An 18,521-nucleotide genomic window follows, 5' to 3' on the forward strand; every position below is an offset into this window, starting at 1 on the left:
TTTTTTTTATCATTTGTGCTCCCCTCATAACTTAATAAGGACTCAGGCGCAACTCATGATTGCCAAGCAACCAACAAATAAGTGCAGCTCAGTCAGGGGGAAAGCAAAGTGACGGAGTGACTGGATAGAGCTTAGTATGCAGGTGGAGGCTGATTTAATTTTATAGATCACCCCCCCCCCCCCCCCCCCCTGCTTAACGGTTTATGCAAGAGACATTTTTATGTTTTGTTTGATTTTTTTTTTTTTTTTTTTGCACTCAATTGGATTGGCAATAATAACATGTTTTGAGCCGGGAGCTGGTTATTAAATAACTGTCATGTAATTGGGGGCCCTTGTTCTGAGGAAGAGGGTAGAGGAGAGAGAAAGTGCCTCTAGGCTGGACAGAACACTGGGCTTCACAGAGCACAGGCGCTCTCACACACAGGCTCACCATTCACAGCCTGCTCAGGGAGGCTTCACACAGACACACAGATACATACACACACACACACAAACACACACAGTGGGCTTTCTCTTCAAATTAGATTAGCCTCTCACATACAAAAATAAATAATACAAACCATGGGAATATCAGCACAGAGCATGTTGGATTTCTTATATATATATATATATATATAAGATTAAAAAAAAAAAAAAAATATATATATATATACAGTGTATATATATATATATATATATATATATATATATATATATATACAGTTTTTTTTTGCAAGAGGTGAATAATATGTTGAGCGTTTGTAGTTAGTTTCCACTTCATAGGCAGGGATCTTCTGGACAAGTTTGCAGCGTTCTAATAGCACACGCTGTCAGGATGGACAGGCTAATCAAATTAATTTTTGTTTATTTTTTATACACATCCATGATGTTTGGAAATAGTAAACACGGGCTTAATATTGCGCTTCCTCGGGAATGAAGGGGAAGATTTATTATTTATAAATTACAGTTATGTGAATTGTAGCGATGTAGTAAAGCTAATTGCAGTATAATGGCTATCATGTGCCCATTTCTTTCCCACCAACTGGTAAAATGGCTGCCAGTCATTAAAGGAGTTTGGCTGGATGTGCAAGCACTTTGATTTGATTAAGTTTTATTATAAGATAACCAGGGAGAGTGTTTTTTCAGTGAGCAAGGTTAAAAGAGAGCATGTGAAAATGTTACGGCTAGATGTGATGCCTCTGTCCCAACGTAAGTCACAAGGAGAGAGTGAATTCTGCCAAAGCCTCACTGTCCAAGAATCTCCCTCTTCTGAAGTCTGACTTTTAAAATGAAAGAAGGCTTGACGCACAAGTGGCCTTTAATTACGTTGGGTATTTTTGAAATCGTAAACTGCAGTTGTAGTTATCCCATCTGGTCTGGATATTAATTTTCTTAATCGAGTATTGAGGCATTAACAGGATGTCGTCCATATTAGCGCATTAGAACTTGGAGGGGTTCATGTAGCTCGAGGCTATCGCCGTATCACCTGTCACAAGACTCCCATTAGCCCCCCCAGTTTGAAATGCCTGAATCCAGAGCCCTCGCTGGCTGACCTGTGAGAGGACACTGCCACTGTGTCACTTTAAGGACGTGGTCTCACAATTTCCAGACTACTAACAAAAGTTTATACGCTGATTTAGCTAGAAATCCTTCAGCTGTGACTTTAATACTGTACATGGGGTTGTGTACACCCATTGTGCTTTAATCAGAAATTATATAGAAAAGCAATACATTTCCATATTTAGCAATTCTATTCTTCATTCTTTATGATTAAAGCATGATCTGATTCTGATTCATTGGGCTATTTGGCACTGGTTAATGCACAGGTTCGTACAGTACATAATGCGTCTAATACACGGCAAATGACTGTAGTAGTGGTAGTACCGTAATTTCCCGACTATTATCCGCAGTTTATACATTGATTTTGCAAAATTTCTTCAGCTATGAGGTTAATACAGGGCTGAAGGGGTGAAGAGTACAGAAGATGTAGATGGACAAGGGGGAGGGGGAAGGGGAGAGTGGTGGGTCACCTCCGAGTGGTGCAGGCTGGTGCCGCATGCTGGTCACTGATTGGTCAGGGCTCTGGTGGGTGGAGTCATGAGTGGTGACAGGAGCAGCCAAATCAAATCGGTTAAAAACTAGATTTAGATTATTTGCCCACTGGCTGTCATCAGATTCGTGTCCATCACCTCCTACTTCACTATGGCCTGAAATAGCTTTTAAACTCCTCTAGACCTCTCAGCCATTCTCTGGCATTTATCCATTTCAAAGAGCTCAAGATCATTGAGGTTCCTGCTGAAATAAATTAGAGCAGAGGGACATACATGTATGTATCTTTAATTACTCAATTAACAGATGATCTTATGTGAAGCGTCTTGCAGCACAGACGTTACACTTGCATCAGTCTCTGTGCGCTCCCTGGGAGTTGAGCACACACATCTCTGTGCTGTTTGCTGCGGACTTTGAGTTGAGTTAGCAGACGTAGGGAGTTGAACACACAATCTCTGTGCTGTTTGCCGCGGACTTTGAGTTGAGTTAGCAGGCATAGGGAGTTGAGCACACACATCTCTGTGCTGTTTGCTGCGGACTTTGAGTTGAGTTAGCAGGCATAGGGAGTTGAGCACACAATCTCTGTGCTGTTTGCTGCGGACTTTGAGTTGAGTTAGCAGGCATAGGTCTCATTTAGGGGCAGCCATGGCCTACTGGTCAGGGCTTCGGGCTGGTAGCCGAAGGGTTGCTGGTGCGATCCCTGACCAGGAGGAAAAATGTGGGCAGGGGGAGTTGTTGAGCATTGCTCTCCCATGCCCACATCCATGGCTGCAGTGCCCTTGAGCAAGGCTCCTATCCCCTCACACACACACTTGAGCAAGGCTCCTATCCCCTCACACACACACACACACACACACACACACACACACTTGAGCAAGGCTCCTATCCCCTCACTGTTCCCCGAGTGCCGTGCTGTGGCAGGCTGCTCACTGCTCCAGGTTAGTGTGTGCTTCACTTCACTGTGTGCTGTGTGTCTTTCACTAATTCATGGATTGGGATAAATGCAGAGACCAAATTTACGGGATCAAAAGAGTATACTTATACTTAACAATCTGTTATGCATGATCTAAAGCTGTGGTGTGGGGTCACTGCACTGACCTACAAACACTTAGGACCGTCCTCTTACTATTACATTAGTCAAATTATTCTTCAGAACTTTAAAGTCAGTTATTACATTAGTTTTAGTTTATTTCTGTTTGTTGTACAACTTTTGTTGTTAACTCAGGCCGTCAATGAGATCAGGGCTCAACGTGTTGTCATAGTGATGACCTTTCACCTCTCTGCTCCCCCTCAGGTGGTGGTGCGTGAGCTGCTCAGCCAGTACACCAAGCAGCTAGGCAACAGCGTGGTGGCCGGCCTCATCAGAACCTGGACCAGTTCCGCCTCAGACAGCCTCAGAACCAGGTACAAACTGCTCCCTCTAGAACAGACAGCCTCAGAACCAGGTACACAGCGCTCCCTCTAGAACAGACAGCCTCAGAACCAGGTACAAACCGCTCCCTCTAGAACAGACAGCCTCAGAACCAGGTACACACCGCTCCCTCTAGAACAGACAGCCTCAGAACCAGGTACACACCGCTCCCTCTAGAACAGACAGCCTCAGAACCAGGTACACACCGCTCCCTCCAGAACTTCAGCAGACCATTGGACTGCTCTGCCTGAGGTTTTTCCCACTCTATGGTTTGCCAAATATACCAAAGCTTGGCTACGTCTGTCTGCCTTTTGATGCCACAGACCAAACAACCTACTTTCATGCAGCATAAACAGCCTACTTTCATTGGCCATTTGAATCATGTTCATATATTGGTCAGAATATTGGTACTTTTGGGCCTCCATACTTTGAGCCTTTTTGAGCTTTGGCTATGAAATAAATGGAAATATGCGGGGACGAGGGAAGTGTAATTGTTGGTCTTGAAAACAACAGGCAACAACCCGGCTACAAGCAAATGTGATCCCATCCTGCATCAGCTCATGTAGTATTTAAGATGAACATTAAATTAACCTCTAAGTTACATAAATTATCTTTACTGTCGGCTTACAATACATTTACTGGAATGTACATGGAAACTTCATTGGGCGTTCCAAGCACCGTTCCGTGGTAGAATTGTGTACCCATATCCTAAGGGAATGGTGCTTGGCGGTAAGAAGGCATTGTAGCTTAGTTGGCTCTCTGGCCTAATTCAAAGCCCAATATGGGACTGAGGCCTAGTAAGCAACCCCCCATTTACACGCATAGTTGTCTCCATGGAAATGGCCTCAACGTTCCCCTCACGCCAGAGCCATTTCACAGATAATATTCTTTATTTTAATCATAGAGGTTTTCTGTTGCCGTAAATATCATCTGCTAGGATGTGGTGGCAAGGAACGGGCGGCCGCCTCCATCACATGCGATCGCTGTCCCTCGGTAGTTGGCTTTTACTCGGGCCTTTGAATAGAAACGGCCAGAAGCTGTCTGTCTGCAGACATGGATCATCTACTAGTATAATTGCTCAATGCCAAGCCAGGGATTTCTCTTTGTGCTTTAATGCTGCTGTCCGTGCCTTGGGCTTTCCATGTTTGAACATGGAAGTGCAGGGGGCCCCAGAACAGAACATAGCGCCAACATGTATTTCATGCGATAGTAAATAAATAACACTATTATCTTGACAAAGTGGGCCTGACTGAAGTGCTGTTTGCTGTATTGCTATCAAGGCAAGGCAAGGCAAGGCAAGGCCATTTTATTCATATAGCGCATTTCTTACCAAGGCAGTTCAATGTGCTTCACATCATCAGTTAGAACAAGTAAAAAGATGGCGCTTTACAGCGTGTTAAACATTGAAAGAGAGCCCATGAGTAACAGGGGTTAGGAATCAAGGAATCAAGGATACAAGGATACAAAGATGCTTATTTGTCACATGCATATGATTATTAATGTAAAGAATGCAGTGAAATTGTTAGAAGGAAGTTGTGTTTTTTTCTTTCTGAATTACGGCAGGTAGACTTCTAAATGTATAAAGGTAAACAATGTACCTGTTGTCTGTAAGAGTGTGGTACCGTGTAAAATGGCTCTCCAATGGTGTTAATATGTTTCTGGAGATTTTGAATTGGAGATAAATGGTTTGGGGTCAGATTAAATGTAATTTTGCTAGATAACTCATGATTTACTGCCTTTAATTAAAATTATTACTATTCGAAGGAAGAACATGAATCACTGCACAATGTGCCATGTGCCAAGTACCCTGTTAAACCTCAGTAAACATGTTTTGAGTTTTTCAATTATTTCTCAAAACGTTTTGTTTGCATCATACAGAGTGGACATTCATCACACTGAAAAACAGCGTTGTCTTTATTGGGTCTGACCCACTAAGCTATTTATGCTCATTATGAATGTACTGTACAGTATGTGGAGTGATCTCCTTAGTGATGATGATGATGGTAAACGCTTGTGTGTGTCTGTGCATGTGTTTGTGTGCAGTGCTTGAAGTGGGAAAAAATAAGTGCAGGAACTCTAATTTCCCGAGTAGTGATTTTCCAAAGTAAATCAAATTTAGGATGTGTTGGTTCAAAACTATTTTAATTTAATCATTCTTTCAAGCAATAACATATCGCGCAGCAATATGACCGAGAAGAATGTGTGTGGTCACGGCCGCATGGTGCGTCTCTCGAAGAAAGCAGAGAGGGTCGGCCAGCGGCCCCATGGTAATCTTCTCGCCGCTAGGTACCGGATCGCGACCCATAGATTTAGAAACACTGATAGGGCACTGTCGTGGCTCGTGGGTAATGTAGTCTTTCATCGGTCTTGTGATATTGTCTTTTCTCGAGCCAGTGTCGCTATGTCGGATTAGTTTCAGTAAGTACCGGAACGCAGAAAAAAGTGGCGGAACCCAAAAGACGAAAATACAGAAGTTCCTGAACTGTATTCCGCTGTGTTCTGGCCCACTTCAAGCACTGTTTGTGTGTGTTTGTGTATGTAAGTTTCCTAGGCTTCAGTGTGGACAAAGTGGGTGATTTGAGTTTCCTGCTGAAAGCTGTGAGCTATCGGGAGAGAGTGCTCCAGAGAAGCTTGGCTGCCAGGCTCTATAACAAGGTGCACAACATTTTGCACTGTACGCCATACATAATGCATTTGTGAGCAAACACACCAGTGACATTCTCTCGATTGAATAGAATTGCGTTCGTCTATAGACTTTCCATCTGATATTTCCACCTGATTAAGCCATGGTATTGGAAACCTGTCTTGCCTCATGTTAAAATGCCAATGGACCCTGACTGTCATCATCACTCCGTGTCATGTGACTTTCCAAATGTAGGTTGAGAAGAACAAAGACGAGTTTTTCGAGGCTTGGAACTCCTGTCTCCATCATGTCACCGGTCTGGCATTGGCTCATATCCACCGAGGTGAGAGAGAGAAACCAAAGTCCTTTTAGACAAGTCCCCCCCCTATGGATTACTATGGATTATTGGTATTACAAACTAACCCCCGTGCATTACTATGGATTATTGGCATTACAAACTAACCCCCGTGCATTACTATGGATTATTGGTATTACAAACTAACCCCCGTGCATTACTATGGATTATTGGTATTACAAACTAACCCCCGTGCATTACTATGGATTATTGGCATTACAAACTAACCCCATGCGTTACTATGGGGGATTGTGTGAGTGCGGTGTCTGCTGATTAGGAAGTCTCTGGAGAAAGCTCTGGGCTTCAGCTGTGGAACACAAGCTGTCCGGCATTCTGACAGTCAGACAAGCAACAACAACAACACAACAACAACAGCAATAACAACAACAATAGCACATTGCATTTATATAGTGTTTTTAAAGGCACTCAAAACGCTTCACAGTGAACGGAGAACTTCACTAACCACCCCCGATGTATTGCACCCACTAGACTCCACTGCCAGAGTGGATTCATTTGGCAAATACTGTATGTTTGTGTTGAGTAATTGAAAAAGAGTCACTTTTTAAAGCAAGTGTGACATGGGTAGACCTTTATGTGTGTAGGCAGAGGAACAGGTGGAAAGATGCAGGAAAATTATCAAAGACAGATGTTGAAATAGTATTGCAATGTTTATGACATTTTTATACTTTCTGAATGGCTGGAATGGATTAGTTAACTTTGAGGTGTGTGTGTGTGTGTGTGTGTGTGTGTGTGTGTGGTGGGGGGTGGTGGGATGGGGGGTTGGTTGGTGTTTGTGTGTGTGAATGTGTGTCTGTGTGTCTGTTTAATGGTGTGTTGTGTCTGTACAAATGTGTGTGAGTGTGTGTGTGTGTGTGTGTGTGTGTGTGTGTGTGTGTGTGTGTGTGTGTGTGTGTGCGTGTGCGTCTTTGCTGTTGTTTATGTACTCTCTGTGCAAGTTGTCAACCAAGGGGCCATATGGTTCTTTATCTAGCCCATGTGATCATAATCTTTCCATTCTCTCACCCTCCTCCCACTCACTCACACACACACACACACACACACACACACACACACACACACACACACACACACACACAACTACTATGAACAGCCCAATACCACAGTCATGAGCTGAGGTGTAGTCTCCCATGCACAGCAACTAAAATACTTTCCAATTAGTGCGTATTTCAATCTGAGTGCAATGACATTAAAACAACTCATCTAAATTTCCTCAGCAGAAAGCCTTTTTTTGTGCCAGGGCTATTTACTTAAGCTCTGTCTTTAGATGGCTTTCATCATCATGTTGTGACACTTTCCTCACTTTGTGATTCTGATTGTGGGTTTGCATTGGAGAGAAGAGCATTGTGTATAATCTACCTTTGTGATATAATGTAATCTTTGTAGTGTGTTTGACTTGAAATAGTCTAACATGAGATAGAGCCGGCTGAGCTTAAGTACTGTTTGTTTTGATGCTGGAGATCTGATTGTCAGTTTTGTCTACGTCTACATCTGTGTTGTCTCAGTGCAAAACACAAACACTTAATTGTACAGTGTGCAAGCACAATATGACCCAGATGATCAGTTCGTGGGGGAAATGCAGTTGGTCAGCATTTGTAAGGAAAATGAAAATGATTGCATTTCTTTTGTCATATAGATAGATGTAGATTGATGACTAGAGATCAAGTGTGGTCTCTGTGTGTTATACTTGTTTACATGTTTAATCATCTCTTCTCGTGTGAATAGGTGTTGTGTAAAAACTTGAGTGTATGATATTTTAGTCTCAATTCTAAAAACATTAATACTATACATGTGTTTATACACCACAGCTGTACAAGATATTATTCACAGTTTTAAGGGGCTGTTTTTTTGGTTGTTTTTTTTTTGCTGTTGTTGTTCAGAGAAAAGTTGTGACATTTTTGTGTTCATTTTGTTTCCATAGTGACATTGGAGCAGTTTGCACTGGCTATTCAAGAATGCCAGGTTGCAGAAGACCACGCCTTGCTCACAAAGGTATGTGTGAAACAGTTCCCCACTCTAAATCAGTCTCATACCACAAGATATGAGAGGCTTGAGTCACCAAGACTGTTCCTATGGAAAGTTCTCAGAAGTGGCGGTGTTCTGCACTTTCACATATGAATCTGCATGCACACAGAAGCACACAGGCGCACACAGATGTGGTCACAAAATGTCCATATTAAGTAGATGTATCAATATCAGACAGACAGACAGACAGACACACAAACACACACACACTCACACACACACACACACACACTCACACACACACACACACACACACTCAAACACACACACACGAAACAGAGAAAAAACAACCACACTGCATGTGAGAGATTCACTGAAATGACTCACTGCTCATATTCCACCACCGTAAGCTGGCCTCTTTTAATGAAGCAGTGCCCAGTCGATGTGTAGCGCGCCTTTTTCCACTGCTATCTCGCTGCTGTGTTTGAAGCTCTTCTCTGACACCTTAGGGGGGGGGGGGGGGGGCACTATAATGTACCAGAGCAGAGTCGAGCCACGTGACACAAAGGCACGTTTCTGCGCTCCACACACACACACACACACACACACACACACACACACACGAGGCCCTGGCCTGAGCATCACCAATTGTGCGAGCGGTGACCCACCTTGCCACACCCGTCAGCCCCCCGCATGCACTCAGTGCATCTGCAGCACAGAGGGGGGGGGGGGCTGGTGTTTTGGGGGGGCTGTGGCTGGAGCCGGGAGATAAGCACAGGCGTGTGGGGCAGCTGAGGGGTCGCTCCCCCTGTATCTGAGCAGACGGTCTCACACACACGAGGGCAGGGCGTGGGACGACGCGTCCACTGTTGCCTTTTTGAGAAGAGGAGCACGGGGTGGGGGACGCCTACATCACATCACTATGTCTGTCGACATCCTGTGTGGGTCGATGTGTTTGTTTCTTGTTGTTGTTATCTTGGCATAAATGCGTCCTCAACTATCTGATATGTGCAGTGTGTTGTTATAAACCCTACAGTAGCTTTTTGGATTGGCTGCTGGAAATGTAGATTAGGGGACCTTCATAGCAAAGTCTAATACAGTGAACAGCATGTTACTGTGGAGAGTCGTTGAAAGCGAGCTACCTCAGGCTCACAGAAAACAGTCTTGATTAATACCTGGACACACCAGTCTGGTTTTCCATGCAGAGGTTCTCTTATCCAGACCCTGGCCTCAGCCTCGGCCTCACATCACATGTTGGACTGGATGACCTGGTCCAGTCTGGATGCTTCTTTTATGGTTGCAACAACTATACCTCCTGCTTTGTGAAATTTTTGAACATTTTTCAAAAATGTTCATCATTGAAAACACTCAATTGCATAACGTGACTCTGTTCGAATTGACACTTGATTTTGCTATTTTAGGTTCTTCTCTCAGAGTCAGATCTATTCCCAGGTGGTGCTGGTGGTGGTAATTGAACTACGTACATCCAGCCGTGTGGTTCACAGCGGCTCTCCTTGCTACTGCTGCAGCAGGGGAGTGTTTCCCTCGTCATGGTTGGGTGGGCCACAGTTGGTTTCCTGTAGCACGTCTGAGGTGCAGGGAGAGCCGTGAGGCCGAGGGGATCATGTGCTCGCCTGTCATCTGAGTGTCACTGGGGCAGCGACAGCTCACTGCAGCTGGGCCCGCTGGAGCACGACGGACACCAGGGAACCGGACCTGCCACCGCAGAGCAGAGCAGAGCAGAGCAGAGAGAGATGATCACACACACACACACACCTGCGGGGCCGTGGAGGGTCTTGGGAGAGTGCACGTACACAAACACCACACGCACAGGCACACAGGTCACATGACGACACTGAAGCACGGGGAGGGGGGGGGGGGGGGGTCACAAGACGAGGTGAATCCCTCACTAAATCATGTGGCTGGGGTAGAGCTCTGTGAGGTTTCGAGGGGGTCTCACTTGGTGTTGACTTGGTTTTGTTTCTGTTCTGTCTTTGTTATTTCTGTTAAGATGCACACTGTGTGTGTCTTTGATACACACTCAGGAATTCAACAGGAATCTGTGATTTGGTTCAAGATAATTTATTTAAAAATAGGATGGAAAATGAAAAAAAAAAAAAACCAGCTTGTTGTAAAAGTCACTCTCAGGTCTAGGCATTGTGTCGTTTTAAAGCTGTTTATATATGTTCATTTTTAATTATCCCAAGTCAACAGTCTGTGAGATTCCCTCTGCGCTTGGTGGGCCTGCCCCGTCTCCATGGAGGCTGCACACACAGTGCATTTGATTACGACTCGTAGCATTTCCAGCTCTCAGCTGTGTTAAATCAGTGCAGTGGAATACGTTCTCGTAAAACATCACTGTGGGGGCTCCGGAGTTCTGCCCTCGGAACTCAGCGTGGCGTCCGTCCGCGAGGCCGTCCATCCCCGGAGTGACCCCTCCAATGGTTAACCAGAGCAACACGCAACTCTGTGTTTTTTTACGCTATTTTTCGCTGCAGCCTCGTTTTAGTCATCTGTTGACGAGGTGGCCAGACCATGGTCATTATCTTTTGGGATCCGCTGCCCAGTCCACTTCAGGACAGTGTGGCTGCCAGTGAAACTGCACGCACAGAGTGGAGCAGGCCGTAGCTCCTCTTATCTAACTCTGGCTAGGTGGCGAATAAACTCATTTCCATAAAAGTATGCAGAGGTGGGAAAACTGCGGCTTCAGAAAGTAGTAGACCAGTCATGTATTGGTTCTACCCAGAGCCATAGAAAGAGAGAGTTGCGACACTCTTTGATGTCGCCGCCACACGATCAAAAGTTCCAAAAAACCTGCGTTGAATGGCTGAATCGCAGGAGGATGGGATGTACTTCTAGAAGATGCTGGAGGGTGTAATCAATTAACTCACTGACTACTGACCAAGAGATTGGCTGTTAATAGTTCCAAAAGTCCCATAGCGCGGAAGTAGCTTGGAAAAAGCGCTGCCATTTCTTCCTATGGAGGTCTATGGGAGTATCGCCACTTTATTTTCTCCAGCGCTCTGGCTCTATCTGTGCACTTAGCACAGGCCATCTCATCTTGGCTGCTCTACTTGGCTGAGGAGTTGTGCTAAATAGAATCAGCTGCTTTAAGTGAATGGTTGGCACAGATACTGTATGTGGTAGGGCTTTTACTTTCTGAAACTGCACTATTCCACCTGTGGTGACATGCGACGTGTCTCTCGTAGTAGTAGGATTTAACGGCCACAAGCTCCACTCTTACTGTACAGCACTCTGACCGTGCTGGCTCATGAGTGGGAGTAGCCGTAGTGGCTGTCACGGAAGGATGAGACCGGACGCAAGCGCAGGACGCTTGTCTTTTCTATAATTCAAAACAAAACTTGCACGAGGGCAAAAACAGAACGCACAGGAGATACTAGCCAAAACAGAGAATGAATGATAAGAAACTGCTACACATACACTGTTAAGGAACAGCCAGTAGTTCGGCGTCTGAACTAAGGCAACACAAAGACAAGAGAAACTGGAGGGCTTTAAATAAGGGGTGTGGACAGGTGCAGGGGATTAACTGATGAGTGACGCTGCGCTCACCGCTAGGTTGCTCTTGGTTGAGATAACGTTCTACGATTTTTGTTGCTGTTACCGCTCCTATTTCTATGGTTACTGCTGGGCTCCGCGCAAAAGACCATTCATTTACAGCGCGCCGCGGTCAAAGTTGAACATGTTTCAACTTTGACCGCGGCAAGCGCAACAGCGGCAAAGCGGCAAAATGCCGCCGGCGCTGCGCTTTGCTGAGCACAGCGGCAGAGCCGCTTTTGCGCTCTCAACCCATTGAAATGAATGGGTTTCATAGCGCATGCCGCCTGTAATCTGATCGGGCCTTGAGTAGACTGGAGATGCAGATCTGGTGCATGAAGTCAGGGATTTGGTGTTGGAAGGGGGCAGGGCTGTCACAGTGGCCAGTTCCCTTTTGCGTGCGATGCCTGGTGGTTTCAGTTTGTGATGAGCATGGGGTACATGTCACTCAATTACTTCCAGATTTGCTCTGCAGCAGATTGACACGATGAGCATACCGAAAGGGTGTCGACCTTCAAAGACCATGCGGGGATGCCACCCAGGTGATAAGAGCCTTAATAGGTTGGTGATAGGTCTATGCTAAGCTATGTCGCTACGTCGCATTGCCTGGTTTGCATACAAGGAAGAGAGTGAGAGTGATTGGGGAGAGAAGAAAGCTGTTAGTGTGGCAGGCTTAGCAATGTGATTGCTTTGACCAAATACCAAGGACCGGTACCTGCACTGTGTTACACATATGCACACATTGTACACACACAAATGTACGCACAGATCCCGTCAGACACAAATGCTTACAAACACACACACACACACGCTGTTGGGATAGGTTGGGTCACATGGCGCTGACTGACAGGCAGAGCTCTGGTGATGACACTACCTGTGGCTAATTGGTAAAAGCACCCCTGCCCTGGCATCATGGCATATAATTAGATTAGGCCCTCTGGACTACGGCTGCAATCCTGAAACCTCAGAAGTCGGATATTTCTTAGTTGGTGTCTCCCAATTTCATTCCAGACAGGAGAAAAGAAATACAGTATCAGAAATAGAAGCCATAGACAACATCGTTTCAATAATCTTAAAGGTATACTATGCAACGTTTTTCAGTTAATCAATTCGTTCCATACTGTTATATATGATTAAATGAGTCATTACCGGTCGAACAGTGTTTTTTTCGGCCGTCCTAGTGGTCTGTAGCGGTAGAACCACACTTGCAACTTCAGGAGACCTCGGGCACGCACCCATGCTCTACTCCAGGAAGTGTCATGTAAAGTCTCATGAAAAGGCACGGCAGACTGACCGATTGAGGAGTTTTGTGAAAAATACACGCTAAAGCTGTAGGGGAAGCCCTGCAGAGACATATGCAAGCATAAAACGAGCAAAAACGAAAAGTGAAAGCGAAACCGGCGATGAAATCGCCAATCCTGCATAGTATACCTTTAAGGGTTTCTCCTCACACCGTAACACATTCACACACTAATGGAGACACATGGATATTAACAGGCTTCGAACACAATATAGGCAAGAGCACTTTATTTATGTAGTCTATTTCACAAATTCAGTGTGCTTTTACATACTTTTACATGCTTTTACGGTTCGATCCCCGACCAGTCCACCATGGCTGAAGTGCCCTTGAGCAAGGCACCTAACCCCTCACTGCTCCCCGAGCGCCGCTGGTTGGGCAGGCAGCTCACTGCTCTGGGTTGTGTGATTCACCTCACTGTGTGTTTACTGTGTGCTGTGTGTTCACTAATTCGGTTAAATTGGGTTAAATGCAGAGAACTGAATTTCCCTCACGGGATCAAAAAAGTATATATTCTATTCTATTCTATTCCATACAGAAGACAAAAGCATAGAAGAGCAAAACAAATGTAAAAAAGTAAAGCCATAAGAGAAACAGTTGGTATAAAATAGCAATATGTACAATAATAAGAAAGAAAGCCTTGAAACGACATATTCACCAACATATCACACGAGCATGCAATTATAGACACCTGCACTGAATGATACTCGAATATAGAAATGCAGGTAATGACGCAAAATAGAAATGGACATACATACTGTACATGACTATTCTCATACACGTACAGTATATACACGTATGCATATGTGCGTGCATGAACGCATACATTCTCACACACACATGCACATACACACACGTATACAAAAATGTTCCATTTGCTTTATTGGCTGCAGCTCGGCACGCAAGCACAACTTGAAAGGTGTGTATAGGCTCGACTGATGTCCGTCCGCGATGGGCAGTCGGGGGGTTTAGAGGTCACGTCACATCTCTCTCTCTCAGGGCAGCCGAGTGTCCACGCTGCAGAGCTGAGAAGAGCTGCTCTCGGCCCCCTCGGCTCCTTCCTGTCCACCTCTTTGATGTGCGCTGGTGGTTGTGTGCTCTCACTGTCACCTTGAACACTGTGGAGATATTAGGCCGCCTGCCACTTGTTGTTTTTCCACTGCCTTTCTTTTCTAGCTGAAAGCACATCCTGCAAGGGGTTCAGCTTTCTTACCCCCCCCCGCCCCCTCCTCCCCCCTATCACCACCACCCCCCCCCCCCGAGTGTCATAAAAAAAAAAACGCACACACATTTGAGGTTCTGAACTCTCACACACTCTTTGTACTTTTTCCAGGAAATGCCAGGAGTGGAAAGAAATGTGTGTATGTGTGTCTGTGTTTGTTGTTGTTGTTGGTTTAATATTTCTGCTCATATTTGTCTAAGCTGTTGTGTCTGGTCTGTTGTGTGTGTCCCTGCAGTTCTGCCTCTTGCACGGCACCAGTCTGGTGTACCAGGAGAGGGCTTGGTACCTGGAACACAAGTACCTGACCCCGAGCACTAGCAGGCAGATCCGCACCCAGGTGAGTTCAGTACCTGGAGCATAAGTACCTGACCCCAAGCACTAGCAGGCAGATCCGCACCCAGGTGAGTTCAACGGTGTGCTGCGTCTGGTAAGACCACCAGGGTTGTCTGCATGGCTGCTCCCAGGTTGGTATAGCCAGAGTTGGGTCATCATTCACAGCTACACTATATGACCACCAGGGTTGTCTGCATGGTTGCTCCCAGGTTGGTATGGCCAGAGTTGGGTCATCATTCACAGCTACACTATGGACAAAAGGGTTGGGGCATCTAAAGCCACTTGATCACTGAATTCATGTGTTTCGTACATTCCATTGCCACGAGTGTATAAAATCAAGCACCTTGTCCTTGTCATGCAGTCTGCATTCACAAACATTTGTGACCGAATGGGACTCTCTGAAGAGCTCAGTGAATTCTGGCTTGGTCCTGAAAGGTACACAAAGCAAGGTCCATAAAGACTTTATTGGCTGAGTTTGGTTTGGAATAACCTCACTGGCATGCACCAGACCCCTTGACCTCGACCAGATCAAACACCTTTGAGATGAACCAACAATTGACAATTCAAGCCAGACTCTCTCATTCAACCAATCAGTAATGGCCAGGTGTCCCAATACTTTTGTCCAAATGCTGTATGTGCATATATGAGTATGGTCTCTCTAATGTACAGTACAATACCACATAGCCACATAGGTAGAGACCACTGGTGGATTTCACCCAGACTCTGAGTCACTAAAAGAACTGCTGAGCCAGCAAGCCTGACTCATGACCAGAGTCATCTGGGCAATGAGAACTGAAAACAGGTGTTGCGATAAGAGGTGAACTCTGCCCTGAACACTGACGTACTGTTCTTTCTCTTCTTCTTTTTCTTCTTCTTCTTCTACTTCTCCTTCTCCTTCTCCTTCTCTCTTCGTGCAGTGTACTGTATCTGAGCTGACCTCTCCTGTAATGGTTCTCTGTGGGTGTTCACTAGTGACTGTGGGGGAATGCCTGCCGCAGCTGTGCTGGACTGGTATTGACCAGGCTGTGTCCACCCCTCCGTATTTCTCTGGGGTTTTAACAGTTGTTCACAGTTGGGGGGCGCTGTGGCGCAGCAGGCTACAGCGTCCGTACCATTTACGGGTCCGAGTGCCCACGGGGACCCAGGTTCGAATCCGGCCTGCGGTCATATCCCGATCCCACCCCATCTCTCTCTCCCACTTGTTTCCTGTCTACGTCTTCACTGTCCTATCATAATAAAGGCAAAAAGGCCAAAAAATATACTTTAAAAAAAAAAAAAAAAAAACAGTTGTTCACAGTTTGCTGTGATCAAATAGAGGGCTGTCCCCCGAGAGCTGTCCTGTCACCTCTGAGCATGCTCGAGCAGGAGTGGGAGCACAGGGGAGCCGAGCTTTGGCTCCGTCCAATCACAGACCACCGAGACGACTTGTTTGCTCACGGCCATAAACCAACATGGCCTCTCACTGTCCAAACAGCGTCCTGTGCGTTTTTTTCCTTTTTTTACTCCACCGCGGGTTTTAGGAAAATTCCTGTATGGATTAAGCAAATGCCCGTTTTGGATTCCGCCACACGGCACGCTATTCCGCGGACGTGTTTTAAGCCGACAGCTCTCTCGCGGCTCCAGGTTTTTTGTGTGTATGGAGATGAAGGCAGAAGCACAGGAATGTGTTGTTGTGATGTAACACGCGGGGCGGCGGGCTCATCGCTAAGGCGCTAGCTGCGTGGATGACAGCGAGCGCATCAGGTGCAGATAAGGGCCTCCATCTTTGCTTATCGCCACCAAGCGCCGCGCTATGAAACAAACCATGCAAACCAGGCGGCCCACCGCCCTCTTTATCTCGGCCGTGCGATTGTCCGTCATTACGCCGCACGATCATCCCCCGAGATAGCACTCCACTGGCACACATGTATGCGCTTTCCTCCGTCCACCCACAGTGGTCACAGTTGTGTGTGCTAAAAGGCTATCGGGTAGCGTAAACAATCTCTGACACTATTATCAAGGGCTATCTTGCCTACGTTGAATTGAACTGAATGTTTGAAGGCGCTGGGACGTGATAAGGCTTTAATTTGATAGTCATAACTTTTATGTCTGATGTGAATACAGCGCATGCATTTGCATTGTAAAATGAAGTAGTGTTAGCGAGATATTTTATCATCAGTTTTGATAAGAGTGGAAAAAAGAGATTTGTTAATTGTGTCTTTAGTTGTCCTCTCCTCTGAGAATCAATATGTTCCATTCTCTCACACTGTGTGTGCGGGCGTGTGTGCGAGTGTGTGTGTGTGTGTGTGTGTGTGTCTGTGGGTGATTTACTCCTGCCAAAGCCCCAGGGTGTGGTGGTATGGTGGACAAAGGGAGGTCCTGCTCGGTGACACGCTGGTGTGACTTTTCTCAGTGTGTCTCCAGCCCTTCAGAATGGCGGCGTCATTAGGGGGCCCATGCAGCTCTCTCATTACGCTGTCAATAATGAGCCGCGGGGGGGCCGGCACAGCTGGACGCATGGGAAACGCTCACTGTCCACGACTCAGGTCACACACACACACACACACACACACACACACACACACACACACACACACACAAGCACACACACACACACACACACACACACACACACACACACACACACACACACACAGGGACTCACACACACACACAGGCACTCACACACACACACACACACACACACACACACACACACACTTACACACACACACACACACACACACACACACACACACACACACACACACACACACACACACACACACAGGCACTCACACACACACACACACACACACACACACACACACACACACAAGCACTCACACACAAGCACTCACACTCACACCCACACATATATATATACATATACACACACATGCATGCATCCTCACATACTCATATACACCCATTCACACTCACAGATCTGTTAACACGCCCTCATGTGTATGTGAACACGTTCTCTCACACATGTGGATGCTCGTTCACATACAGTACAGTAGGGTCAAATCCACAAGTTAAAGCACACGTGTTGACACATAATACACACACACACATGATTTTCACATCCATTTTTCCACTCTAATACACCTCAGTCGTCACAGACTCCAGATAAGGGAGTTACTCCAACATCTCGGCGTTGCTTTCTTTTCCTTTTCTCTCTCCCACTCTCCTTCTGTTGTCTTTATCATATCTGTGTGTGTGTGTGTGTGTGTGTGTGTGTGTGTGTGTGTGCTCAGAAGTGGCCCTCCTCGGCCTCGCCCAGCAGCAGTGTCAGGCCTGAGGTGTGTGTGTGTGTGTGTGTGTGTGTGTGTGTGTGTGTGCTCAGAAGTGGCCCTCCTTGGCCTCGTCCAGCAGCAGTTTCAGGCCTGAGGTGTGTGTGTGTGTGTGTGTGTGTGTGTGTGTGTGTGTGTGTGTGTGTGTGTGTGTGTGTGTGTGTGTGTGTGTGTGTGTGTGTGTGTGTGTGTGTGTGTGTATGTGCTCAGAAGTGGCCCTCTTTGGCCTCGCCCAGCAGCAGTGTCAGGCCTGAGGTGTGTCTGTGTGTGTGTGTGTGTGTGTGTGTGTGTGTGTGTGTGTGTGTGTGTGTGTGTGTGTGTGTGTGTGTGTGTGTGTGTGTGTGCTCAGAAGTGGCCCTCTTTGGCCTCGCCCAGCAGCAGTGTCAGGCCTGAGGTGTGTCTGTGTGTGTGTGTGTGTGTGTGTGTGTGTGTGTGTGTG

At 46.2% G+C, this 18,521-nt stretch overlaps 1 protein-coding gene across 1 annotated transcript in view; it reads left to right on the plus strand.

Annotated features, from left to right (window-relative positions):
• The window catches only part of acoxl (acyl-CoA oxidase-like), a 38,332-nt gene that overhangs the window by 15,672 nt on the left and 4,139 nt on the right, over positions 1-18,521 (plus strand). Inside the window, exons 14-18 of the mRNA XM_062519359.1 lie at positions 3,323-3,432; positions 5,983-6,094; positions 6,318-6,405; positions 8,357-8,427; positions 14,710-14,811. Coding sequence (XP_062375343.1) covers positions 3,323-3,432; positions 5,983-6,094; positions 6,318-6,405; positions 8,357-8,427; positions 14,710-14,811 — 483 coding nt within the window. The remainder of the gene's footprint in view (positions 1-3,322; positions 3,433-5,982; positions 6,095-6,317; positions 6,406-8,356; positions 8,428-14,709; positions 14,812-18,521) is intronic.

Source organism: Sardina pilchardus, chromosome 18 (assembly GCF_963854185.1).
Source record: "Sardina pilchardus chromosome 18, fSarPil1.1, whole genome shotgun sequence".
NCBI classification, from domain to species: Eukaryota; Metazoa; Chordata; class Actinopteri; order Clupeiformes; family Clupeidae; genus Sardina; species Sardina pilchardus.